Source organism: Rhea americana, unplaced genomic scaffold, assembly GCF_003343005.1.
Source record: "Rhea americana isolate MKP2758 unplaced genomic scaffold, rheAme1 scaffold_47, whole genome shotgun sequence".
Lineage (NCBI taxonomy): Eukaryota > Metazoa > Chordata > Aves > Rheiformes > Rheidae > Rhea > Rhea americana.
In genome coordinates, this window is record NW_028186612.1 from 5716779 (window position 1) to 5743813 (window position 27035).

At 40.4% G+C, this 27035-nt stretch overlaps 1 protein-coding gene across 5 annotated transcripts in view; it reads right to left on the reverse strand.

Moving 5' to 3' along the window:
- Window positions 1–642: 642 nt before the first annotated feature.
- CCDC13 (coiled-coil domain containing 13) overlaps window positions 643–27035 on the reverse strand; it is a 34756-nt gene continuing 8363 nt past the window's right edge. For 2 of the 5 annotated variants that reach the window (XM_085316520.1, XM_085316519.1), the window contains 13 exons: window positions 26307–26449; window positions 22937–23026; window positions 21767–21883; window positions 20404–20508; window positions 18484–18648; window positions 16741–16917; window positions 14844–15050; window positions 13403–13539; window positions 10602–10685; window positions 9645–9773; window positions 6991–7145; window positions 3547–3658; window positions 643–3030 (listed from right to left, as the gene is read on the reverse strand). In XM_085316520.1, coding sequence (XP_085172646.1) covers window positions 2871–3030; window positions 3547–3658; window positions 6991–7145; window positions 9645–9773; window positions 10602–10685; window positions 13403–13539; window positions 14844–15050; window positions 16741–16917; window positions 18484–18648; window positions 20404–20508; window positions 21767–21883; window positions 22937–23026; window positions 26307–26449 — 1781 coding nt within the window. In that variant the 3' untranslated portion in view covers window positions 643–2870. Of the gene's footprint in view, window positions 3031–3546; window positions 3659–6990; window positions 7146–8635; window positions 8874–9644; window positions 9774–10601; window positions 10686–13402; window positions 13540–14843; window positions 15051–16740; window positions 16918–18483; window positions 18649–20403; window positions 20509–21766; window positions 21884–22936; window positions 23027–26306; window positions 26450–27035 lie in introns of those variants that run through there. The other 3 variants (XM_085316521.1, XM_085316522.1, XR_014897222.1) reach the window with 3 other exon arrangements.

The window sequence follows — 27035 nt, forward strand, 5'->3', positions numbered from 1 at the left end:
AAAAAAAAAAAAAAAAAACAATGGGACTATATCAGGACTTGAACAGACATGTTTGTTAGCTTCTCTACTGCCCTTCTCTCAGATCAGCATAGCGTACATCTACCCTGTAGTTTGATTACCGATATTTTCACAGAAAAGCTGGCTAAACAAATGCCCTCTCATGTTGGACAAGCAGACAGAGCACGTSAGTGGTCAGATGGACTGGTTAAACGGAACTGAGTGAGCTGGAAAGCAACCCCCTGCCCTGGTTTAGTTGTGAGTTTTTCTCAGCCAGACCACCACTGAACGAGCTGCACCACACACCAGAACAAACCTCTGTACCAGAACAGCAAAGGGTGACGTGGGGACAGGCACTCGTAGCCAAAACAGGGTGAAGGGCTGCRAGATATGGGGGCGGAAGCCAGCTGAAATAGGACTGCTGCTTCAAACACCTGACCAGATTTCTTACATTCAGTCATAAGAACACATGCATAGTGGGAGTATCAGTCTCATACCTTGAAAACATACAGTAAATGGCAATCGGTCACTGCAAGAGATCCATGCAATGTCAGCCCTGKGAGAAACCAAAGCAAAGTCACTCTGTTGAAAATTCAGAGGGAATTTATTTCAAAACTAAAGTGAAAACTGAGAAGAACTGGACAGCCATGCCTGTGTTCAGACCCTCCACTCTTCTGTRATCAGAGGTAGTAGATTTGTACRTTTCCRTGAGTGAGTGAGTGAGTGWGTGTGTGTGTACGTGCATAAAAAGAAGATACACTTTCATGCAACCCCAAACATATATTTAAAGAAATGAGTGTTGCAGTGCTTGAGGTTTGCACCATGTATTGTCAAGCCATGCGTGTTCCRTAACACACAGCCCTCCAAGTTTCTTATTTGCATTTCATAGGATGACTCATAGCCATCCCAGGGAGAATTTTGTTAGAGAGTGGTATGATCTCCACTCCTTCATCACGAGGATAGGAGACAAATGCTGACCACATACTAGAAAGGACAGTACATTGATTCTCAAGTACTCTGACTTACATGAAAATGTTATTGATTCACACTTCTGTGTAAGCAAAATCACAATCTCCAACTGTAAGCTATCAGGCCTGAATTTAGCAGCCAATACATAGCAAAGTATCCGCACCTCTTGCCACAGCTCAGCAAACCTTTCAACATCTTCTCCTCACTACTGCAGGTTCTTAAAATATCTGTCTGAGGTAGACTGATTTCTTCTCTTTGGTCTGCTCAGTCAACCCCATACTGCACAATCTCCCTCAGGATGGAGTTGGACAGAGGCAACTAGCTCACCTGGATGAGATTGTATCTGTCCCCCCCATCACAGTCACAGGGGATCCAGGACTTATGATTCCTTGAATTGTCAGAARCTGGAGATGGGGCTGAGAGTTGCAAGATGCCTCTTCCTCTGATGCTGTTGCCAAGGAGAGCAAGAGGAATCTGGTCCTGCCATTTGTGACAGGCACCTCACAAGTTTGCTCTGCTAAAGGTCAGTGTTGGGGAAGCAGGGTCAAGATCTTCTTAAGCACAGAGAGGGTTAATTCTCAGGCATTTAGCTTCTCCTTGGTTCAAAGACCTCCTCTGTCAGGGACTCRGTGAACTATTTGAAGAGACATTGCTGAGACTAAGCAGAAGGATGACAGGGACCATGCTGCTCTCACTACGTCTGGAGTAACTCAACTCTGCTCTCTTCTTCATTCTGCCTTATCTCAGCACAGGTAAGAATTAGAACCTGCTCCTACTATTGGGGAAGGCAGTGGTGGCTTGTCTGTCCACAAATCCACTTTTTGTTGATGGATGGGGTTAATGCCTGGCAAACTTTGCACTTGCAAAAAGCGGCTAACAAAGCAAAGCAGAAAGAGAAGAGCTTTGAAAGACTCTCAACTGCAAAACAAAACAGCACTATACAAAAATGACCAGCTCTCCATTTGTTCATAATCCCTAAGGCTAGCTCACTGCCAGCAAGCTGCATGTTAATGCCTGATTAGCTTGCGCCCAGTGTTCTCACCACGCTGTAAGAGAAAATGACAGAGATGCAAGGGTTTTCAGCATCACCAGAAGTGTGGCAAGAACTTGCCTGTGTTTTGCTAGCATTTCTTCCTAGCAAGAACAAGACCTGACTGATGGATGAATGCATAGACCAAGAAATTGGGCATTTTTATCCTGGAAGGCAAGTTTCATATAGAATGAGTGATTACAGGAGCTGAATTTAAAGCAAGTCTGCCTGACTGGAGGGGTAGTCTGCACAGTCTGCCTACCTCTGCAGTGAAAGCTCTTATCACTGCCAATACGCAATAAGCAAAGACACAGACTGCGATGCTCAACGGAGTCTCCACAAAGTTCACTTGCAGATATTCACAGGCCAGGCTAATCTACTCCTTCAGCACTTAAGTATTGCAGAAAAGCCTTAAGACAGACGGGTATCAGCTTGCTGATAAAAATTCAATTCACTATGTTCCTGGCATGGCTTTGGAAAGGGGCTGGCCTAAGTTTTGTATGGCAAATTCCTACACGTGCAGATAAAGTCAGCAGCATATTAGTCACCAAGCACTTTCTAGGAAAATTCTGCTGAAAGGTTTTGCCTAACATCACACTGCAGAACTGCAGCTTCCTAAATGCCACGAAACCACAGCATGCGCAGTTTGAAAGCCAGCTGCTAGCTAACTCTTACAGATAGAACTTGCTGAAATGCAAAATCTTCATTGATTTTGTACTTCTGTTTAGAGCCATTTCTCATCCTTCGCAGCATCAGATTATGTCATTTCTTTACCATTTGCAGGAAAACTACACTTCCACTGCATTTCARTTCATGGCTATAAGGCCTGGGCTCTCCCCCTTCTTGGCAGTCCAAAGGATTCTGAATATCTTGCTTAATTCTTCTCTTGTTTCTGCTGCCGAAGGGCCTGTAGAAAGATCTCCTTCACTTGGTCCATTGTGTCTTGGTACAGTTTAAAGTCTTCCTCTTTCATTCTCACAGCAGTTTCCAAAGCAGCCTTCAGAGCTTCATTCTCATCCAGCTGGATCACAAGCCTATGAGGAAACAAARGGAAACTTTCATGTGAGCTGTGGACTTTCAAAGCAAATGAGGACAGTGCTTCAGCTCCAGAGAAGAAAACACTGAAACACATGCTCTTTGGTAATTTTATGACAGGCATGGGAAAGGATAGATAAAAAAAAAAACACATTTCTTTTCTTTTTGAGATAGAGAATATTAGAAGGTCAAGATCCTTTTCATATCTGTTTTGTCAAAGGTGAAAATTTTAGTTTCATTCATAAGCTTGTTATTAACAGTAAAGAAAAAGAAAAGAAAAGGTGTTTTTTTTTGCAAGCGGTCTGTGCTAGCTTAAAATGTCTGGGTATATGTATAATTATTAGGAAGTTTATAAAAGAGTGACACRGACAAGGAACAGCTTACAGACTTTCTGTGATTTCTATGGAGTTTGCTGGGTTTCATCATCTGAGGATGTGGCCAGGTAATATCACTATTAAGAGGACAGGAATGAATCTTAGCCATTGAATTTTTGAAGAAGCTGATAGAAACCGCACCTTGTGCTCAGCTCTTGAATCTGCGATTCTAGAGGCAGCCTGGAGAGCTGGGCTGCAGAGAGCTCTTTATCACTCACGTTCCAGCTGAGTCTAGACTGACCAGTGGACTGACCTGTAGATATAATCATAAAATGGAGTTTTACTAAAACAAAAAAAGCRATCTTTTCCACTGGTGGTACACCAAGTAAATCTCAGGAAGTAGTGGATAAGTATGAAGGAATTTGTTCAATTTTTCATATATCCATGAACATATTTGTAAATATTATAGGAGAGAGTGTTATTTTAATCTCCTTTCAGGAAAAGTAAAATATCTTGAGTTTGCATTTCAGGGCTAAATGCAGTAATATGTGTGTTTATCTACTTAGAGAGGGAAAAAATGAATAGAAACAGTTGAATGGTATTATTTGGATGTTTATCTTGTCATTGTATTTCATTTAAGCTTGTGACAACTGTTGCTTTCTGAATACCTGTGATAATATTTGTGTGGCACACACTGAAACAGCTTTTGTGAATCATTTTGTGATCCTCAGCATAAACATAGTATAGGTTCAACTCAGTAAAGCATGTATAAATGTAACTAAAAGTAAGTTTTCTAAATCAGGAATGATTTCCCAATTAAGAATCTGATGTTGGTTTCTGAACCTCACTACTGGGTTTGGAGAAGCAAAGCATAAGAGAAGAAATGGTGATGTTTTGTAACCAAGAAGATGCCTTTGATCTTGAGCTTGTATTTTATAGGATTGACAAAAACCTGGTGTTAATTATCTATTATCCTTTGAGAKTCTTCTTTGCAAATTAGAAATTTGGATAAAATTAAAAAAAAAAAATTAAATGCAATTGGGTTGTTTCTAGCTGCTCAGCATCCTTATCTGCTTTCCTTGAATCGAAGAGACTAGAAACATTAGATTAGTAATTAGATCAGCTCTAATTTTGCACTTTCAGAAAGAAAAGGGAACATTATGTAAATTAGTGGGTTCTCTAGTCTCTATTACATACTCAAGTTTTTCATCTCTTATTTCCTCAAATATCTGGCATGAAAGCACTTAGATAACGTACATGCTCCACTAAAAAGGTAAATTATAGACTTGCTTCTTGTGCAGACTGCAGAGTGTTTTGCCAAGTCACTAGGTGCTGCTGCTCTTTTCAAAGAACGGTATAGACAATTTCTTCTTACTAGTCTGACTGTTAATCCTTATTATGTTTTTTTTTTTTCAGTCGTTAGGCAGACAAAGATAATGAACTAAATATTTAGTTAGAAGGAACCTGTCACAYCAGAGTGCTGTGCAGGCTGGTAAAAACAGCCTGCTTCCTCCAGCTGTGAAATGCCAGTTTCTCAGAAATGATCTACCAGATCGTTACTACAGCACAACCTCACCAAAATGGCTCAGGACCCAAAGTGCTGATCACTGTATCTCTTTGAGATTGCAGGGGAAATGTACACGTAGGGTAACAGAATAATACATCAACACTTCATGCTCTCAGGTTTTTGTAAAACTCAAAAAAATGGATTAAATCCTTTTCTAGAAGATAGCACAAAAATGCTCTCATACTATTTAAGGCGTAGAGCCAGAGGAAAACACCGCACTGATCCTGTATTCCCAGAACTCTCAGTTGGCCACTATCTGTGCCTAAACACAACCCGATTTCCCTCTCTGGGCACCTGCTGAACTACCTGAGGGATCCAGTGCCTCTCACCTCCAAGCACTACTGGGCATCACAAATGCTATTCCATTATATCACTTCCGTGAGCCTCAGTACTGCTTTGCCTCTCAAAACAAATGTCTGACATCCAAAAACCTCAAAGATTGGAGCACTCCATTTYTATATATTCTTCTGCCTAACATGAAGCTGGTCACTGAACTGCAAACTTCTGTCTTCTAGGACAGACTTTTTCTAAATTCTTCCGCACTACTTTTTCTGTTGCCAGGCTCTCTGTTTATATAGGTATGACAGCTCTAAAGAGCAGTGCTCACAGAAAAAAAAAAAAAAAAAAAAAAAAAAAAAAGGGGAAGAATGAGTCAGTGTTGGCTGGGCCCTTTTTAAGGGCACAAAAGTTCTGCTCTAAGGAGCAGATCAGTATTTTAGACAGGAGTAAGTTTCAAGCATCCATGTGCTCTTAGTCCCCATTTATGATAAAGGCTCCTCTGAATCCTGTTCTTATGTACCTAATTTCTCTCTCARTGCTAGATGGGTGAATGGCAGTGTTTCACCTGAGGTCCTGAACACAAACGAAATGTTACACAGGACAGCCTAGCTCCCAGCGTGAACAACAATACACAGTATCTTGCATCATCACGCTGCTCCTGAGAGATCTCACTTCCAAACGTGGATGTGATGAAGGACACTAGGATAGGAGATGCAAAGAAAAGCGATACAACTAAAGAAGCGTTTCCTACTTCTATCTGACCCAAGCCTAAGGAGAAACAAGACCACCGTGCAGGTGGACAGGGAGGTGACCACATGTAGAGGACATAATGCTCAACACAGATTAGCTAGGCGAGAAGTTGATGAGAAYAGGATTAGTACACACAGTAGCGCTTGATGGAGTCATGACAGAAAGTCACAGCACGCATATGTTGAGCTGCAGGGCAGTCTCYTTCCCTATGGCCCAAGATCAGGTGTTTCACCTTGGGGCAGACCAAGAGCATGCACACGATCTGCCAGGGAGCTTTTGAYCTCTTCTGCCATCATAACTCAGTTTGACATCCACACCAGTATTCGCCAAAATGAAGTTCCTACTGCTAGTGTTTGTCTCTTGGCATTTAGAGTCTTTCTACTTTATAAAAACACATATAAAAAGGGAAGCCACTGTAAAAGTTTCCTTAAGAATATGTACCATTTTATTGGTTTAGACATTTTACAGAATCAGAGTCCTTAAGCAATAAAAGGATCTGATCAGGGAAATAAAAATTTTATATCTTGCCATGAATTCTTCTTCTTTAACTATGCTAGCAAGGCTTTCATATTTATAGCAGGAGATTATCATGTTCATGGGATAATAAATTACACCAGATCTAATTACTTCATCACCAGCAATAGTTTTTCATGGGCACTGACAGGCCTTAAATTGGGATGCGTCCTTTAATTCTGTTCTTAACTTAACCTTCAGATGAAGTCCTCAGGCAGAAGAGTAAAGGGGAACACAGTGTCGCCTCATGTTGACACAGAGCGGCATCAAGTTCTTCCTGTAGACCCTCATCCCATGAAAACATTATATTGAAAAAAATTCTGGTCTCACTTAAATCCATGGCAAAGGCCTCTGAATTACGTAGGACCAGGATTTCACCTTGTGTATCAATCCACTGCTCCAAGTAGGGCTAAATTACAGAGTGAAAGGTCAAGCACTTGTGTAGGTTGGAGAGATGAGAGTCCAAATATCACTGCTATCTATTAACCATGGAGTTGGCCTGGGGGACACTCCCCTTGATAAGTGCTCCATCTCACCTGCCTTGCTCCTCAKGGGAGGTTTCTGTGCACTTGTGTTCTTCCCTGGATCCATTTTTAGTTTTTCAAGCTGCTGCTCCAAAATTACACATCGCCGCCGCTCTTCCTGAAGCTTCTTCTCAGCTTCCAAAACTTTATCACTGCTTTCCTCCACCCTGATATGCAAAAAGAAGGTAGTTCAGCCTTTTCATGTTATGCCTGTAAGGAGCCTAGTACTAGTCAGTCTTAGTACTGAATTCTGCTTCATGCTGCACAGCTCCCAAAAGAGGGAATAGGAGAATTTTCCTTGCATCCAAAGGCAGAAATCCCAGTGCAATTCTTCCAGATGACATCYTCCAAATTTGCAAAACAGAATTAACTAATAGTACAGTTATAAATAATTGGTTCATTAATGGAGGTTGCTTAGATCCCTTAACACTGGCTATTCGTATAAATTTCCCACTCAGATAAGCAGACAAGCTGCAGATAGCTGAGGGGAGATCATTAATTAGAGGAATAATAAACTGCATTTTTTACACATTCGGAAAATCTGGAAGGAAAGTAGTTTCTAAAAACACTATCTAGGATTTAGCTGTTCTGCATCACTTATCTGAAAGTAAGAAAAGAAGCTGAATATTGCTTTTAATAAATTTGGCCATTAGAAACTACCAGGGAGGAAACTGAGTGGAAGAGAAAGTAATGAGCCACTCTGGAATTTCATAGGGAAGAGCGAACTTCCTCTGTTTACACCACATAACAGCTTAGACAATTAACTACAAAAATTTGATGTGCATCCACAAATGTAGCCAACAGTGCATCTTTTGGGGAGAAGTGGCTGATATTAAATGATTTGAAGGAATTAAAAGCTAGAGAGAATCCTGAATTGACTCATAGTATGGTATGAATCCTGAACTGACTCACTGTCTTTGGGAATAAAAGAATTTCCTTTTTGACCCCACAGGTGATAGCTGCTTACTCCCCRAATCAAGAGATTTGATTAGTCTTATTTCCCTCCTAGCTGGCACAACTGAAAAATATTTTAATCATAATAAAATTATATCACTGTCTCTAAAATCTAGCTACAGGCAAGATTCTGACCTGCTTTGGTAGGGAATTACCAGGCTGGTGACATACTACATGAAATTATATTTCTCTTCAATGGTTCTGAATTCACTAAATGGTGAATTCACAAGGTGGTCCCCTAGCATCTACATTAGACAAACAGTGGAGGAGAAATGACATGATTAGTAATTTCTTATGAAAGCTTCTATCAATACAAGTAACTTATATTGAAATGTTCCTCTAGCTCTTCCCCTTTGCCCAGGAGTGACTGATCCTAGAGTTTACTCTGGAGTATTCCTCTGCAAGTATTCTGCTCTGCAGTAACTGATTGCAAAAGGCAGCCCTAAATTCTGGCAAGTGTTAATCCTCTTGCTGCAGACAAATTTCACTGATATAACCACTACCAGTGAAGTTCCCTTGACCTAAACATCATGTATGTTACTTGAGTATGTTGACTTACTTACACTCCAACAGATAAGGAAAGAGGAGGAAGGCTTGATTGTTTTTTTTTAAACATATACTCATGTTGAGATATGACTGGATAGTATATTATCCTGAGGTATTCCAAGAGTTATTGCACACAATCTCACAAAATTTACTTTACCTGCAGGAGTTCTTGATAAATGATAATGGTGGAGTTGCTGAATCATCAGTCTATGGTACATTTTATTCTTAGCTGTGCATTTCATTGACTCTGTGTTTCTTCATTATCCCATATCCACCACGGCCCCAATTCAGCAATCACTCACAGCCCTGTCCTTATCTAATTGCATAGCTCTATTAAAGGCACATGGAGTTATAYGAATAGAATTCTCCCAGTGTGTATTTCCACGATTTAGCCCCTGAAAGCGACAAGGGACAATATCTTTTCAAACGTTATAAAGAAATATATTTCTCTGACTGTGATCAGTTGTACAGGATAAAAGATACACAAGTGAGAAACAGTAACTGGTGTAAAATAAAGGAAAAAAGCAAATACTATGTATTGTCTTCAAAAGCACAATGACAAAAAGGTATCTTCCCAGAAGCTTGAATAGATTTGGAAATCAAATAATATGGATTCTGTAACTGGGGGAAAAAATCAGTAGCTGAAAGGTATCTAAAGAGAAAAGACTTTCCTTACTTTGTCCTCCAAAACATAGCTGGATTTCGACTTTGTATTAAATTGAATTGAATAATAGAAAAAAAATCACCGTTACACTTCAGTTAAACAAAAAATTCATTGAAAAAAGGATACAATGAAACTTATAAGAATGTGAAAAGCAACAGAACTCAGATTATAAAAGTAATTACAGTATTTACTACTGATGAATGATATTGCTGCCTAAAGAATACCACACATACATAAATACAACATTTCTGTATGTATATAGGTGTAGCAGGCTTGAAGATGACTCCATTTTTYCACTGTCCTTTGTTCTAAAAGGATTAAAAAAAAGGAATCATCAACTACTCAGTCAAATTGAGCAGAAAATTTTTTAAAGTCCCTATTTAAGGAAGTATCATACCAGCAGCGTATGGCATACTGYACTGTACACTACATCATACGTCTGTCTGCTTAGCAGCTCCTTAATTACAGCATCCCACAGAGGACGCTGACAATCAGGCGCTACCTTTTCTGCAGCACAGTGACCAGCTCCAGGAGCCTGTCTCTTTCCACTTCAGCAGCCTGCCAGAGAGCCTTGTGCTCCGTGATCTGTGTCTGCAGCACTTTCAAATCTGGACTGTCAGTCTTAGCAAGCCTAAAACAAGCAGAAGCGTAAAGAGCATGTTTCTCATTTCACAAATGAAAGAAATGAAACAAAGAGAGCTTTTGAAAAAATGTACCAGAATATACTTGTCTGAAGACTAAGCTAGGCTGCAGAACCAAGCTCACTACCTCCCCCCAGCACCAACCTCTATATTGCAGTAAGTGGAAAAGAAATATGAGGTAATAAAGCAACTGTGGGTTTCAATAAAAAAGGCCTTTTCCCTTGCAACTATGCTCCCCCTTCCCATCATCCCTGAAAACAAACTTCCACCGCAGATCAATTCACAGATGCTGACTCTCCTCCTATTGCTACTGCCAAAGCAAGAGAAGTTTACATATGTATTCTCCAAAGCACTACTAAGCTATTAAATAGCATGCTATTGATTTTCCCTAACTAAAAGGCTTCAAGCAGCATTAGTACAATGGCCATTCTGTTGTTTAATAATATGATGAACAGAATGGGGCAGTTTTTCCATTTATCCCATCATTATGAACTTCATTCATTTCCTCCCCTACCTCTCCACATGGGAATATTCAGGAATAGCTCCTTTAGACCAGAAAAGCATGGAAATACCGGGGTGTGGGGGTGGGAAATAAGAAATAGGATTTATGGTGGCACAAAACTAGCAATCGATTGAATCAATTAAGAGTGCAAAAAGGCAGTGGAGCCTGTGTCAGAACCCTTTGGCAGTATCAGATAGGAAGGATGAGAAACCACCTGTCAGTTACAGAAACAAGGCAGAACGGGCTAAGGGTTGCCAGCAGCTTGTGGAGCATGGCAGGAAATCTCTCTTGTTTATGATGAACATTATATACATACCTTCCAGGTGTGACGTTATTACAGGAAAGGGGAGGCTTAGTAGCTGCCGATTCTACAAGCATATGGCCCATCTTGGACACAGTGCTAAGAGGAAAACAGCTTTGTTAAACCAYTGGGCTCTGCAGAGGGCAGTCCTCCAGGAACTCCTGTTATTTTTCAGTGTTTGCATTTATTGCTGCCTCACAGGGCACAGACTCTCAGAGCCCCCTAAGTACACATCATACAGGCTATGCACACACAATAGCTTAGCCTGCTCTCAGATTCTGAAACGTGCTGCAAACACACCTTGCGTCTCCAGTGTACGGAAACTGTGTTTGAGCAATGTTTGATCTCTGCGCTTCCGGGGACATTTTGCTAGCYCTCCAGACCAGCATCCTGCAGCTCCATGTCATAGCGTATCGCTGTCAAGAGTAGCCATGAAGCAACTCGTGAGCWGTAATAGCTGTTGATCCTGCTTTATTCAAGCTGGTCACACAAACAGCCACACCAGTCACTGCTGCTCTGTTTTCCCACAGGCCATGTCCTGGACCTTATCTTGGACCATCTCACACCTCACTCACTAGCTTGTCACTTGAGACAAGCACAACTTATTGTACTAGTGYGATGGAGTTTGCATATTGCATTGCTTTTGCACCAACTGAAGCCCTGTTCTGCAGCAAGGTGCAGAACTTTTGTCTTCAAATGCCTCTTAAAAATATACTTTACCCAATATATTCATCTAGATATTTACATTTYGTTCAATTCTTCCACCTTGTGAAGACCCTCAGGAAAACCTGTCAGGCACTTACTGTGGAAATAGAACGCAACTGATAACACTAGAGTATTACTTCCAGTCTGGGTGAGTTTTATGCTTAATGATATATGTGCCTAGGAMATAAAATTCTGGTCTTTGATTTCAGATCTTGAACTCAATTGCCTAAAGGCAAGTCTCTRTAGATTAAGCCCATCTTTCCTTGTCTAAAAACTGCAGCCAACAGAGGATATAAGCCTTAATGTTATGGAACAGGCACAGCTGCCTTCTGGGCTGTATCTGGTTAATCCATCCCAAACCCAGGTTAAGGCTGGTAATGACAAAAGTGGTCCAATCTACGAAAGCAGATTTTTACTTTGACATCTCCAAGGGGATTTTTGCTTCTATTTATAGCATATTTCATTTCTTCTTTCCTGAAAGGAAAAGACGATTCACTAAAGTAAAAAAGAATAGAGGGTTCGTCAGTATATTAAAGTTAATGAAGCAAGCTCTGCTGACCAAATTATTAATGGCTCTTGCAATTCTCACACTCATTCATTGCCCACCCGACACGTCAGCTATTTTCATGACAGAACTATGTTAGCCACGTGCGCCAGCAATAATTTCTGCATTGCACTTAASGGTTTCTATAAAGCCAGAAATCCTGCCTATCACCAGAAATCTGAAGTCATCAGTAACAGAAAAACTGTGAATAAAATATAGATTTGTCCCCTGCCACGCTTCTACAAAATTAGAAAGGGGAGAAAGGTATGTAACAAGGAAGATGCTACCACTCTAGAAAAAGCAGTGGCCTTAAAAGGAAGACTGGGATTAACAGAGGGGAAATGTCCTACTGTAGAAAGATCTGTATGGTTCTTCTGAACAACATGGAGCCCATACAGAGAGCATAACATTCACAACAGTCACAGTCACTAATCTCTCTTTCACTATAGCAAAATCCTTTCATACGTACTAACAAGACCACTAGCACATCTCCTCAAAACAAAAATTATTAAGGGCTTGTAGAAATAAAATCTGCAGGCTCGAAATAAAATGGAAATGTGTATTTTCAAGGGGATTTTATGCTATGAAGACTCAGCAAGAAACAAAAAAGAAGGTGCTTGGTGCTACAGGAAAAAAAGAAACAGGAAGGAAGGGAAATATTCAAATAATGATAATGTTTTAACTTTAACTCCAAAACACTTGGATGAACTTTTTTCAAATTTTATAGTAATGTTCTTCTTAGGGATACACCTGTCACTTTTCAGGTCAAACTCAATGTTCAAAGTAACTTGGTAAGGGAGTTTTAAAAAGATTATATACAAGAAGCTAGTTGCAATCTTCTCCTTGTGAAAATTCCCTCTTTCCTCCTAACACAAGTCTCAAGATCTCATTCTCAATTAGACCATGAACACTTCAGCAATGAAAATAGCTTTTTTTTTTTTTTTTTTTTTCACAGGAAATGATATAATTTTCTTTGGCTCCTGTGGTCCCTTACACAGCCAGAGTGCCCCACAGTAGCATTAGTGTACACAAAAATCAGACCTATGACTGTTTTAAGATTAATGTAAGTTAATAGTCCTTAGAAAGGCTTGAAAAAGTGTGTGAACAACTACTAATGTGGCATACTTTCAATATTTCTGCAAGGAAATCCTACTCAAAGCATCTATATTGATTTAAATGATACACCAGTGATTTACTACTTACTTAAAACAGAGTTTTGTGTTAATTTCCCACCTGCTTTCAGAAGCTTCCTCATTAGAAGCCCTGTTTCTCATAACAGACAAGAACCAAGGCACTTAAATCAACCACATAAACCTCATCTGAGTCAGAGWAAGAATTAGCTGCACTACCGTCATGCTAAATGTAGTAATGTCTGCAAGTCCACGTATCTTTCCTTGTCCCCGGACAAATGTCCGGGAGATAATGTGATTAGAGATTCCTATATACTGTAAACAAGCTGTCAGAGCCATTTGCAAACTGCACTTGTGATTTCATACAACTGGCTAGAAAAACCATGCTTCTGACCAACTCATAACAATTCTGAACACTGACACTTGAGTTTTCTTACCGAGCAGATCCAGTCCTTCCAATCTGATCACTGTCTGATGCCAGGGTCCCGAGTAGAGTAAAACCTGTATCTTCTGAGTGTTCAAAGGGTGGTATAGCAGCAACTCCTGAACTATTTCCTTGATGGGCAGATTTACTCTGTTAATGTTGAAGCAGGGTATTAAAGGAGTTATACAGTTCAAATGTAAAGAGCTACATCAATACCTGATCAGTTGCTTAGGATTATTGCTATGCACACGTCATAACTTTTGATTTACAGGACTTCCTTGAAAGCTTTTGTTTAGTTTCTGTCCCTCACAAGATGAGAACAAAGCCACACATAAAAGCAAAAGTCAATAAATTGTGTGGTTTCATATGAAATTATAGGGTGCGCACTGTTTCTAGAAAATCCACAGCACTGTAGTACTACTGCCAGCATGGCTGGTTTGTGTTCCTGCCCTGGATTTTCTCTTGGGTTCAGCTCTTGCCCTGTTACTGACAGGTTGACATTCTCATCATAAACCCATGAGGAGCAGAAGTGCTACAATTTGGAGTTGAATCTCAGGGGAAAAAGAAAAACACACCCGTATAAGGACAAAGGTTAAAAAACAAAAGCCCCAATGCCTCTTTTAAGGCAGAAATATGAGAAATGGAAAATTATGTTTCTTCATTCTTATTTAATAATTGAATTTTGATTTGTTTTATATCATTGACAGCTGGATGCTTAAATACTCTAACAAAATCTGATTGCAAACAACTAGATCACAAAAGAAACCTTTGGCAAGTTTGCGGACTAACTCTCAATCCCTACACCTGTACTCCAAGGACAGTCCCACCTTGCTTCTGTCAGCTTGTAACATCAGATCATAAGGGTTGGAAACATTTTTAACATATTGGTCCATAAGGAGCCAACCTTCCTCGTTCTTTCACCTGCACACTAAAATTTCCATATGGCTGAGATTCATCATACTCATATCAACAGCTTGGAGATTTGAGGGGGAAGAATTTAAGAGGTTTACAGGTAGGAGAAGAGAATAACTTCTAGAGGTCCCACTGCTCCCACAACAGGATGCCGCTGGTTACCATGGCAGCCTGGCGATGCTGGCCTGAGCTGTATTCGTCTGCCTGCGGCAAACAGCAGCCGAGGATGCCAAATACCGAGAAGTCCCCACTGCAGTCCAGCCCCTGTTGTCAGTCATATGACACAGTCTTGGCATAAAGTTGCATGTTGATGTGAGCAACATCCCTATTTTTTCTGTAGCTTAAACAGCTTGAGGAAAAATTAGGTACAAATGGTAAACTCCGAGTCACAAGAATTCCTTTATCATTCCAACAGAAGAGTCTGTCAGTAGCACAGATATTGCCATCTCAAGCTAGTAGCAACCTCAGACAACATGGGAGAAGAAAGAGTAGATCTAAAATGATCACAAGGTGTGCTCTTCCAGTTCATTTCTTCTGCCTACCTGAAGTGTGAGCTGCCCAATCATCTCTTCCAGCTCTTTAACCTTTGCTTCTCGTTCAGCCACCATCTGTTTGAGCTGCTCTATAAGGCAGTTTTGTTTTTGAGATTCACTGTTCAAGTGCTGCCCTAGRATCTGCTGGGACTCCTTGTTCTTCTCATCTTGCTGGCTCAGGTGCATTAAGATCTCCTGCATTTGCTTCTGCTGACTCTGATAAAATAGAAACAATGAGAGATATGTTCACTTTTGTACACAGAGATTAAGAATATATGCATATTTCATACCCTCCAAGACAAACACATATTTCTGAATGCTAAGACAATCTACTGCCCTGCCAAACCCATCTCCTAGTGATATCACTACTGCCACTCCAAGGATTAAATTGGTCCATTATGTTTTAAGCATCAGATCACCTTGTCTTGCTCTCAGCATCTCTATCCATTGTGAGGACTGTGCAGAACTTCTAACTTCTAATACTCAGATACATCCTGCTGGGTAACGACAGTCTGTCCTCCCTCACCTCGGCGGGTCATATCAAGACTTTAGTAACTGGATGGTGCAAGCAGAAAGGACCTGGGCCACCGAGAGATGCAGCTTGCTGGGAGCTTCACTACAGAGTGCAGCAGAAAGACTAAGAAAGGCTGGCCTTCAACAAAGAAGGCAACTTTTTTTGTAAATTAGATAACAGACAGTAAAGATTTCAATGTGCTTTTAGTGAAACTGGAACATGAACAGATTGCGTGATGGCGACCTTAAGAGACGAGGGCAGTGTGAAAAGCCAGTTATGTGGCCAGGCTGTTTTACCAGTGGGTTTTGGAGTTTTTCCTCACACTGACATGTCTCATACTCACTGGATGGTTTGTTCTGTCAGGAGAGCAAATTGCCAGCAAGTTGCTGCTTTGTTGTAAGAGAAAAAACAGGTTAACCGTTATTTCCCAAATAAACTTGTGACTTTCTGTAATAATTTTAGTGAGACTGCTCAGACTTAGGAAAAGTGACAACCGTTACTTGGCTCCTCTAAGCTATGTAATCTGCTGGTCAGTACCAATATTCCTCTCATGAATATTCCTCACCACTGCCTGGTGGTYAGAAAGAAGAATGCTAACTCCTAAGCTGTCATGTGTTAGCTGAAACCTACATACAGAAACAAGRAAACATTAAGTGCATATAAGATTGTGAGCAGCTGGATCAGGAAGTACAGAACTAACATGATCGAAAAAGTGACACATTTTCTATTATTTTTTTTCTTGTTACTGTAACTGGGGAAAACCATTTGGAATCACGGAAGAACACACAGAGCCTGCAAGAACATGACAGTAGCTGCTTGCACCAACAGAACCACATCTTAAGTCCCTACTGACACTGTCAGCTTTGAAAGGGCTGAGTCCTCTCAGTTCCAGCTACTGCAGGTGGATGTGCACAAGGTTTAGTACTTACTGTTCAGGCCTTGTGTGTTTTGGGCTGTGTAAGACAATAAATTAAAGTGCAAAACTGTGGACAATCTCAGAAAAAAAAAAAAACACTACTAACAGGTTTGAAAGCAGAATAGGGAAAGCAGAACAGTCCAGCTTCATGACTTAGGAATTAAGCCTTTATTTACTAGACAATCTTGTTTCTACCCTTCTGCAAAATGTTTCTTACAACACTTACAGCTTAGAGCCACTTGACTCCAGCTGAGTCACCCCTGGTGCTGTCCTGCAGCCTTTACTTGATCTGATATCAAGTGCAGAAGGTCTTTAGCTGACTATGAAACCTCTGGCTGTCACGGTTTGATTCAGCAGGCCCCTGTATATCCTAAGGCTGTCTGTGTCACTGTGTCATAAAATGATGCCATGTTTCATCTGTTATAGGAAGTGTTGATCTGCAGGGCCTGGGACCAACAGTAATAGTCAGACTGTACCAGTAAGGCATCTATGAGTTCATCGTCGTGTTTTCCTTTCTCCAACAAGGTTACGATCTGTCCCTTCAGAGTTTTCACTTCGCTGCACAGCACTTTGTTCCTGGCTTTTGATGCATCAAATTTTTTTTTTATTTCCTCATGATCTTTTTGGAGAGCATCATGTTCCTCAGTGAGCTTCTGCAGTGATGCAAACACATTGTAAGAAATGATAGTTATAGCTTATCACCAAGCACTATGTGCTTTGGCAAGTACCAAGGGATCACATATTGCTTTGCAGAATCCAAACCATGCAACTGGTATATCATCTCATCCCCATCTCAGTAGAAATTATACATACTACCATTCTGTGCTTGTTTGCCAGCGTTAGAAAGGTCTATCTGCTATAGGAATACAAGTAAATTATGTTGATCCAGTATATGGATGGAAGTAATTTYTAATTTTGTGTAAAAAGCTAATTCAGTATGTTCCTGCTCTTTCATTCACCTCACCATTCAAGTGAATATACTTCTGATAAATTTCCCCCATGGGGAAACTCTTTTACTTCCAGATACACAGTGGCCATGGCCTAACTGCCTACTAGAAACTGTCCCTGGCATATGCTGTCCCCTGAGCCATATCTTGGCCCAAATTAAACTGGCCAGGAAGTCTGCTAGCAGTTTAGTATGAACAAGTATAGGGGAAGTTATTGTGAGTGCAGCCTAAAACACAAAGTGAGAAGTGAAGCTATGCAGATTTAGAATTATCAAGGAAAATCTTCCCTGTGCTGTGTGTTTGTGGCTATAAATCTTCTCTTTCATTCTCACTGCCAAGAGTGGAAGGTACTTATCAACCCATCGCTCATTCTGTTGCATGGTTAGATTGTGAYGAGAAGAGCAACAGCTAATCAACCTCTGGGCTGCTGCCAGGTGGCCTTTACAGAAGTCAATATAGGAAAGGAGCACAGGGAAATGTGCTTTGCTAACCTAAATATATGTAGTTGGTTCTACGTCTTCTGTGGATATAGACCAGCTTGCGTATCCTTTCCAACTCTAGGGTTACTACAAGTACCACCAGTGATAGCCCCACTCAACCCCTAAACACTGGATACTTGTTTATATTTTGTAACGACCGCACATGATAGATGGAGGGTAAGACCCCTTTTCAGAAYGCCTCTTGGAGAGGGTGTTTGGGATGAATGCAAAATGGCCTGCAAAAGACTTCCAAACTTCATCCTATTTGAATGCAGGAGCCCATAACCATGCAGCCAGATACAGAAGGTGTGAGGGGGATGCTTATATTTAAGATTGCCTGAAAGGTGCACACCTTGTCATGAGGCAGAGGGGCATGCTACTGAGCTTGAATGCAGCTTTAGCAGGGCTTCTTTCCATGTGGGAGCTCAACATAAAGCCAGGGCCTGCAGTAGTGCAACTCAGAGCCTCTCTCCTTCTTTCTAGCATTATACATCTGATACAGTTGTCAGGTAGCCAAATTTCAGACCCAACTAGATGCATCCAACACATTAGTCAGGAGGCAAAGGGGAAGACTTGATGTTGTACTGCAAATATGCGYCTGGCTATGCAGGAGTACAACATGTAAAAGAAGTGTATAAGTCTTTTGCTGTTAAGAATGGCAGGACTTCCTCCAGCAGAGTGTGTAGGTTTCCAGAATGGCTTCTAGGTGGGGTAAAAAACATACTCTGAAGGYAGCCAAGTTATCACACGCTAAATATTCCATGTAGGACTCTCGTCAGCTCACAGATTTTACCTCCAAGGCTTCTTTTTTTTCTTTTTCCAAGCTGCGAATCTTCAACAAGTTCTTCTCTTGGGCTGACAACTTCCTTGGATCAGTAAGTGCCAGAAATTCGTCATCAATTTCAGTTGATGATGTTCTGCTTTTGTTTTGACCCAGACGATTCTCCAGCTCTCGAACCTAGGGGACAATATGAAGACTCATCCAGGGCCTTTACCAGGAATTCACTGGTCCAGCATCAAAGCACACATAGCCAAAGGGAGCTCAGTGTGTAGCATCTTGTCATTTACTTACTGACATTATTTAACTAACATAGYGTCTGTTCTTTCAAACTTAAATTTGTTAACCGCTAACATACAGATGCCTAGGGCATCCAAGACATCCGTACAGGGAGGAGACAGGACAAAAGATCTACAAGAGACCCAGAACACACTGGAGACCAGTGCCTTTCTGGAGCTGCATATACACAGCACATACCCCAAAGCATCTCAAACGGCACTAGATACTTGTGTGGGCAACAGAATTGTACTTCAGATCTCCTCTAAGAGGGCTCAGACACGTTCTCTCCTCATTTAAGCATCTCARTCTTTAGAAGAATCACCATGCAGGACGTCCGCAATGTAGATATCTGCTGAATAAAGCATTAGCCTAAACATAAGTGCCCAGTGCTGTTTTAGATGCCCTGGGATATTGCAGACATCTGACACAGGACCCATAGRGCTTCCACACCCTTCTGAAGCAATAGCCAGAGGCCAGTGGGATACCCTACAGTACCTCAGTTGGCATCAGACACCTACGTGTGGGCAAATGAACCAAGTTCCTCAATTTTAGCTATTCACTACAGACTTCTTTTATAGTCAATGGAGGGAAACAGACACTGCGAAAGCACAGTTTTTCCACCTTTTCGTTTTTCTGCCTGGGGAGTCTTCAAAGATGAGACGTACTGACCTTGCTTGGTCTCCAGTGATGGTATTGACCAGATTCGCATTGACTATGAGAAGAGCCTACAGAAATTGGCTCAGAGAAAAATTTCTATAGTACAGTAGAGTACAGTACAGTACCATACCTTAAAATTTCAGATGAACACCAACCAGAGATCCTAATGGCAGAAAAATGTAATTTTTCCATGGGAAATAAGAGGTTAACAATAAGAGTGCAAAAAAATCACAGTTCATTGCAATATACTTCAACAGCAGAAAAATAGGAATATTATGTACAAAACTATTTGAAAGGAGTATTATTTAAGATGCAGTCAAACTGTGCCCCTGTCCTGACCTGACATTTCAGCTAGATTATGTTGTTCAGACTCAAGAGTTAAAGATTTTACTGAAGTTCCTGGGGGAAAAACTTGAAAATCTCATCAGGCCTCAATTCTTCTGACTTTAGGCATTTGAAGGGACCCAAGTCAGAGAGCAGATACTATAGGGGCTCCTTCCACTCTCAGTGGAGAAAAGCACATTCAAAACATGCTGAGATTTCAGCTAGGCTGCTATAGCTCTCTGAGGTCACTGAATGCTCTCCTTTGACACAGATGCTAAAGATCCCCATCTTAAATACTGAATTTTTCATGTTTGGAATAGCCTATTACAATCTACAGGAATTCCTAAAGACCCTATACACACACACGCGCGCGCACACACACACACACACATTTATTTACAATGTAACTCCACCCCCCAACACACACATGAAAGCCTCTTCCAAAAGTTATCATAAAGTATTTTATGCCAACAGTTGCTTTCCGCAGCACCGAAAAGACTGGTCATGTATTTGCCACAAACTCTGTACTGGTCATGTCTTATACACAGGTATAGATGTTAAGAATTATTTAATGAAGAATTAACAGCATGTTTATCTCAAACTGAGGAACATATGTACTTAGAGAGAGCATCCTGGCACCCACCTCACACACCACCATGCAGGGACTTAACTCACCTTGCCTTGGAGGACAAGAATTTGCTGGGCTCGTCCACGCCAGCTGCCGGATGTGGTCAGGAGATTCTGAATATTCACATCTTCACCAACTTCATTTGCTAAAAGCTATGGGGGGGGGTGGGGGGAGGGGATTAACACCAACAATAAGGCTAGGCTAAAATATATGTGTTGGGGACAGTGACAGGAAATCTGTTCTCTTCAGGAGCAAACACAAAACACTGTATGCAGTAGCCTTTAACACCTGTAGCTAATATTCAGTATCTCACGTGATACAAGCTYTTTCAGATCATCATTATACATTATTACTGCTTGGTGGGGAGAGGGGTTGGATAACATGAATCATTTCACTTGTTGAAGTGGGTATGCAAATATTTCAGTATTTTGAAGTTTAAGTATTATTCTTTGTTTCTTTTAAAAAGAATCATAAAAAAGTTTTAGCTATCTTTTAGCAAAATACGAATCTGTATTTTGCTGTCTGCTTTTGGAGAGAGTCAAATTGTATTATCTAGCAATATAGCTGGGTGTCAAACTGCACTACTTGTGTAAAAAGAGGGTTTCAAATTCATCATCAAGGTTTACTAAGTATTACTAACAGTTTTAAATACGTGACATTATTTTTTGATATCATGAATACATAGCCAGAACTAAACAGGAACAGAATAGAGACACTGACTAATGCACATCTTTGTAATCAGGCAGGGAGCCAGTCTCTTGCACAGTTGTGAAAGAGACACATTAAAGAGAGCTAAAGTTAGTATGAAGAGCATTTAAATCATTTATAAAAAGGTCAGCAGAGTTCTATTTTTAGGATCATACTCCCTACTCTGATCTGCATTGCAGGTCTCATGCAAAGTGATGAAACTAAAGGAAGCACAGTACAGAATAATGCATTAAAATCCATCATGAATCAAAGAGGAAAAGAATACCCTGGATGTCACTCAAACTAACTGTTTAAATGTGCTTTACTTCAAGCATGGTCTTAAATCCCATTGACTTCAATGGGACTGAACCTTGCATTTAAAGTAAATGCATAATTAAAGTTTTGGTAAAGAGGAAAGAATTGAATCTATGCTTCAAGTCAAAGACAAGCCTATTTTGCTTGACTGGGACTTCTGAACTTGAAAAATTTGTATTTATCATAGCAGTAGAAATTATGGAAATACTCATCCCATTATGACTGCAGAGCATGAAATCTGCTGTGTCCATATGTGTACTTTTTCAAAGCAACCACTACTCTCATGTCTTCTCTTTCTTCTATTCAAGTCCACTGGAAAGCCCAAACGAAAATAAGCCTGCTCTGGATTTAACAGAGTGTGCACTGCTTGCACACGATCCCACCACATATTGCATCTTGGAACAGTACCTTTTGAGTCATCTTCAGTTCTTGTTTTGTGGATTGGAGTTGATTACGATACTCCATCACTTTAAAGTTAGCTGTGGTTAGTTTTTCTTGCAATGCTTTCACCTCTGGACTTTCAGCCTTTGAAGAGAAGAATGAATTTGTTAAGGATAAAACCCTCCGTGAAAAACTGARGTGACAAAGAAAAACATGAATGTACAGTGGTGAGGAAATCTAGGGCTCCAGGAYTGGTGGATAGAGAATGGAAAAGTGCATGTGCGTTCAGAGAGATACAGAGACCTCTCAGTAAAGGAAGTTTCAGACTGAAAAGCAGCTCCTCTCAAAACACAGAAGGGCAGAATTATCCCTTGTTCTTTGGGCCGACTGCAAGACTTTCACAGCAGTGTTCCGGGTCCTGGCAAACTGCTCACGCTGCCTGCACAGAAGTGGACATGAATGATACTCTCCACTTCCAAAGGAGCCTCAAACACTTTGGCAAACACTTAGGAGTTAAAGATGTAAAGAAGTTGCTCTACATTTCCAAGGCAGTATATGGCAGAGTTTGTAACAGGACTTAGATTTGCCTGAGTCATACTTTCTGATCTTGAACTCAGCTTCTAAATCAGCCGCTTTCATAGTCACTACCACCACTATACTGTCTTAAAGAGTTTCTAGCTGGGCAGTGTCTAGCAACTCTTCACTGGGTGATGGTGATGCTGACAAAAGAGAAAAGACTGAGCACTCTGACACCTCAAAAAAAAGAAATAAGATCACTCTTTTTTGTAAATATAAAGTGCCCGAGAAAGACAGACTCAACTCTCCTTTGGATTCCAGAGCTTCAAAGAGAAGTAGCAGATCAGGCTTGATTTTCCAAAACTTGAAGCTGCAATATATTGCGAGCCTGTTTGAGTGATGGGAAGGTGCCCCAGACAAGAGAGAGGAAGAATGGATCCATCAGAATCTCTGAATCTTTTTTTTTTTAGACTGCTGCAAACATACCCCCCTCCTTTTTTTTGGGGGGGGGGGGAGGGTGCTACAGAGGATTTAGAAACAGAGCAATCTGGTTACAAAGCAATTTGGTTACGAGGATAATGACAGTGATTCATCTTATAATGAAGAAAGAGATTGCACAATAGGAACGAATCAGTATCACTTGTCACTTTTTCTTTCTTCTCTATAAATTACAATTCATACCAAGTTTTCTTCTATCATCTTCAGAGTAGATTGTTTGATTCCTGAGTCACCACCACCAAGAGAATGTATTTTTCCCATGGCTGTCTGCAGCTAGAAAAAAATGCACTATTAGTATAGTACGCATACAGTAAAGAGTATCTGCAAAGAAGATTAATTAACAAACAAAGCGCATCAGCAATTTTGATGATTCTGAATGTTTATTTACAATAGCAAAAAAGACTTCATTTCCCCTTGTTTTTTAAATGCAATCAGTAGGGAAGTATATCATTTTTTGTGAGCTCTTTCCCAAGGAAGACTATGTTATTTTGCTGTGCAAGAACTTCAGCGAAAAATTTTCTGACTTGCTGAGATGGCATCAGTTACCAAGCATGGATAATTCTGGAGGATTTTCTCATCCTAGATTTATAGAATAGGTATTTATATTTATAAATACAATCTAAGCACAGGGGAGATCAGTACATGGGATCTGGATTCTGGATGCAAGCTTACTCAACTTGCAAGAAAATCACAAGCTATTTAAAAAAAAGGCCCATAACTCTATTCATCAAAGGAATTTAAAGRTAAGAATAACTACCTAATGCCCTGTAGCTGAGATTTAGTAAGTGGCATTAAGGTTCTGTTTTTTTAGCTGGGATAACTCTAAAGTAGCATTTATCAACCTAGGAAGAGTATGTCTCCTATTGTTTGCTACAGAATAGGAAGGCAGATATACACATACTCCCAGCAAATCATTACTATGTTGAGGTGAAAAGACTTTTTACTGGAGTGGAGTGCAATGAATTTGAGGACTGAAAGGTTAGGAAGCTTTTCATTAAATGGCTGAGATTTCATACTCTGAGGAGGGCAGAAAATTTTGATTATTTGCCTGAATAAAAGGACGCTCTAAGGAACGTTTTCATCTTTAAAGAGACATCCGGGGAAGCAGAGAATGCAACTCAGAGCCAGCTCTAATGTTATCACTCCTGCTTTGCAGATAAACCACTGCTTTGGTTACCCCTTATATCTAGTTCATAAGTACTTTTAGTCAATGGACTGAGAGTCAGAAGTTTCAGCTACTGGTGGCACCTGCCAGGTCACATTCGAATGATGCTTTCTGCAAACATCCATTTGCAGACTTCATTTACACATGCCAGCCTCTGCTAAGTGACTGCTCAATGACCACACCTTCCATTTTGTTTGTGGAAACACGCTGTTAAAATACTTATGATTTAAATATTTATCGGTTTTAATACAAGCAAAAACTAACAAATATATAAAATAACACAGAATGTGTTTCACCCTAGGGAAAGAACATACTGTGATGCATTTGTAAGATCACATCAGCAGATTCATTTCATTCAGTTCAAGTCATCTAGAAGCAGGGATACAGGACGAGATTCACCTCACAAATTAACACRCTCTCCATTTTCAATGTAGGTGCCTCCATTCATACTCAGAGAAGTCAAGTCAATACAGTCAGGAAGGTTCAACTCACTCTACAGTAGACAACTACACTAGGTCAGCTGGATGTACGGACTACAGACTCAGTTTTGTTGCCCACACGCAGGTTTCTAGTTCATTTCGAGGTGTCCTCAGGTATCCCAGTGGACCTTCAGCTGCTGCACTGGGAGACTGCAAGTCTCCTGTAAGTCCTATGACAGCCTTCTCTGCATGTTTGGGAGGTGAATTGACATCTCTGATGGTACTCTTTTGTCTATATATAGGCAACTGAATTGCACTTCAGTTGTCTTGGTTCTTTCTACAATCCATGGAGAAAGGTGGGTACCCCTCTAGAAGGTGATCTAGCTGAGCTTAACATAGTTACTTAAGAGATGTGAATCTTTGCTGGTTTCTGTCYGTGATAACTCTTCTGCTGCGTCACTCAACACAGATATATCAGTACAGAAACCTCTCTGTGTCAAACACTGCTTTAGTTCTACTTTTTCCCTCTCTACGATCTTCTATCGTTCCTCTGAACAAGCGCATTCCACAAACTTAAGAYAGCAGCTCTTAGTCCGGACAAGTGTTGTCCCAAACGGAGCTGTGAGAAAACACAGACCATTGGCCTGAGCAYGATTTCAGTGGGGCTCACATTATCTTTCATCGCTATCTCAGGTTACTTCATTTGTTTTTGATTTTGATGGTGTTAGTGTCCACAAAACAGACTGACATCTAATATTTATATCTCTGCTCTGACCAGCAATGACTGTTAGTTGTAAATTCTATTTGCTTTGACTATGATTTCCTTCCCTGAAATCACTAYGGCCCCTTTTTTCCTGTCAACATCTGATATTGTTTTAAGTTTCTGTTTGAATACTGATCATTACATTTCTGCATTAGAAGATTATTATCAAGTTGATTTTTCTTGAAATTATTCATAGCTAGCTCCCCTACTTGTGCCCTTCRGTAGGTCCTCAGCTACACACAACATTTCTTAGGGAGCCTGTCAACTATTCAACAACGCCTCCTTGACAAGAACACCCTGGATTTGTGCAGGAGTTCTCAAACACTACTTCTACCACTTCCTTATCTTTCTGGTAACTGGGGTACAATTCAGATAGACGCATGATTCATGAAAATAAATGACTATAAAAGACARAGTCAAAATGTATGTCAGCACCATAAATGCTACTGATATATTGAAATGAGCTCTTCTARGAGGGCAAAGCACAGAAAAATACATTAAAATGATATAAAAATTCACCAGGATTGTATAAGGAAGGACAGTCGTAGTCAATGACCAAATTAAACATTGACATCAGGGCATCTAGTTTTCATTTCAGCAGTCACCTGAATAAAATCAGCCCTGCAAAAGGTTAGCCTATATAAAAAAGCTGTACTAAAGCATGAAAATAAATATGTCTTAGTAAAATTTTGCCATCTTAAGTGATACAGTTTGTTACTGTTTTGGTTCCTTAAGTACTCAGGCCAAAAAACAGACCTCATTATAAAGACGAATAAATCTTAGAAGAATAGAGTATGAATTAGCGACGGGGATTAATATGGTGGAGGATGTAAGACAAAACGGTATGAAATTTGCCCCTCCTCACAAAAAAATTCAGAAAAACATCATTGCCATACTGAAAAGCCTCTGTGCTTCAGATCCAAGTGAACTTTCTTAACTGGCATTTTATAAAACTTCGGCTCTTTACAACTTACTGMCATCCTTCCCTAGTTCCTCCTTTCAGCAAAGGTGGAACAGCTAAGGGCACACACCTCTCTCTCTCTCCTAGTATGGACAGAAAAGACAAGACTTCAAAGCAAGCATGGATGCAGAAGCTAGTTAAGACTGGCAACAAAAAAATCAAACTCAGTTTCTGAAGCTTCTCTACCCCGAAAGCTGGATTTCTACATTTTAGCATTATAAAAGATAACAAGAAAAATGTCTCACTTCTCTCTCCAGCTCTTTGACTTTGTTACTCAGTTGCTTCACTTTGGCTTTTTCACTCTCGGTCTCAGCAGTCAACTCCCGATTCTTTTTGCCCAATTCAACTATTTTAGTAGCTGCAATATCCCCAGTTAAACCAGATGTCCCTGAAATGTACACATAAAAGCAAAGAATATATCTTATAGGCAGGATTCAGAAGAGAGCATGTTTTTGTCCTCTGCCCAGTACACAGTATACTTCTACTGTCTAATTCATTAGTCCCAGAGCTGTGCCATGCACTTAGATGAACAACTAAGGAGAAAGAGGCATCAGTGACTCCAGCTGGATTGCTTAGTGCACTGAGTCAGCACTGCAGCTAGCAAAGCCACATTTCACACTTCAGCATGTCAGAAGGTCATGACAGCAGTAGTAGCAACATTACTAGGCGGGAAGGGCAGAGGTGTTCTCTGCCTATCACTGTGAAGGACTGTTACAAACAGGTTTTYGCAGCACATTAGTGAAAAAGACAATGCGCTACTTTGTGCTGGCTGCTTACTGCTGGAAGAACTGCTGAAACAGAAACTTTTCTAGATCTCTGTCTTAAAAGCTCAGACATATTATTTTAGTTAGGTCACAGATAAAGTCTCGGAAATTTCATTGTGCCTATTTATACGTTCCTTGCAATTACACATGGAGTCTTCCTGCATTATTGTGCTGTTTTAAACAGGCTCTTCAATCAACTCCTCATCAGAG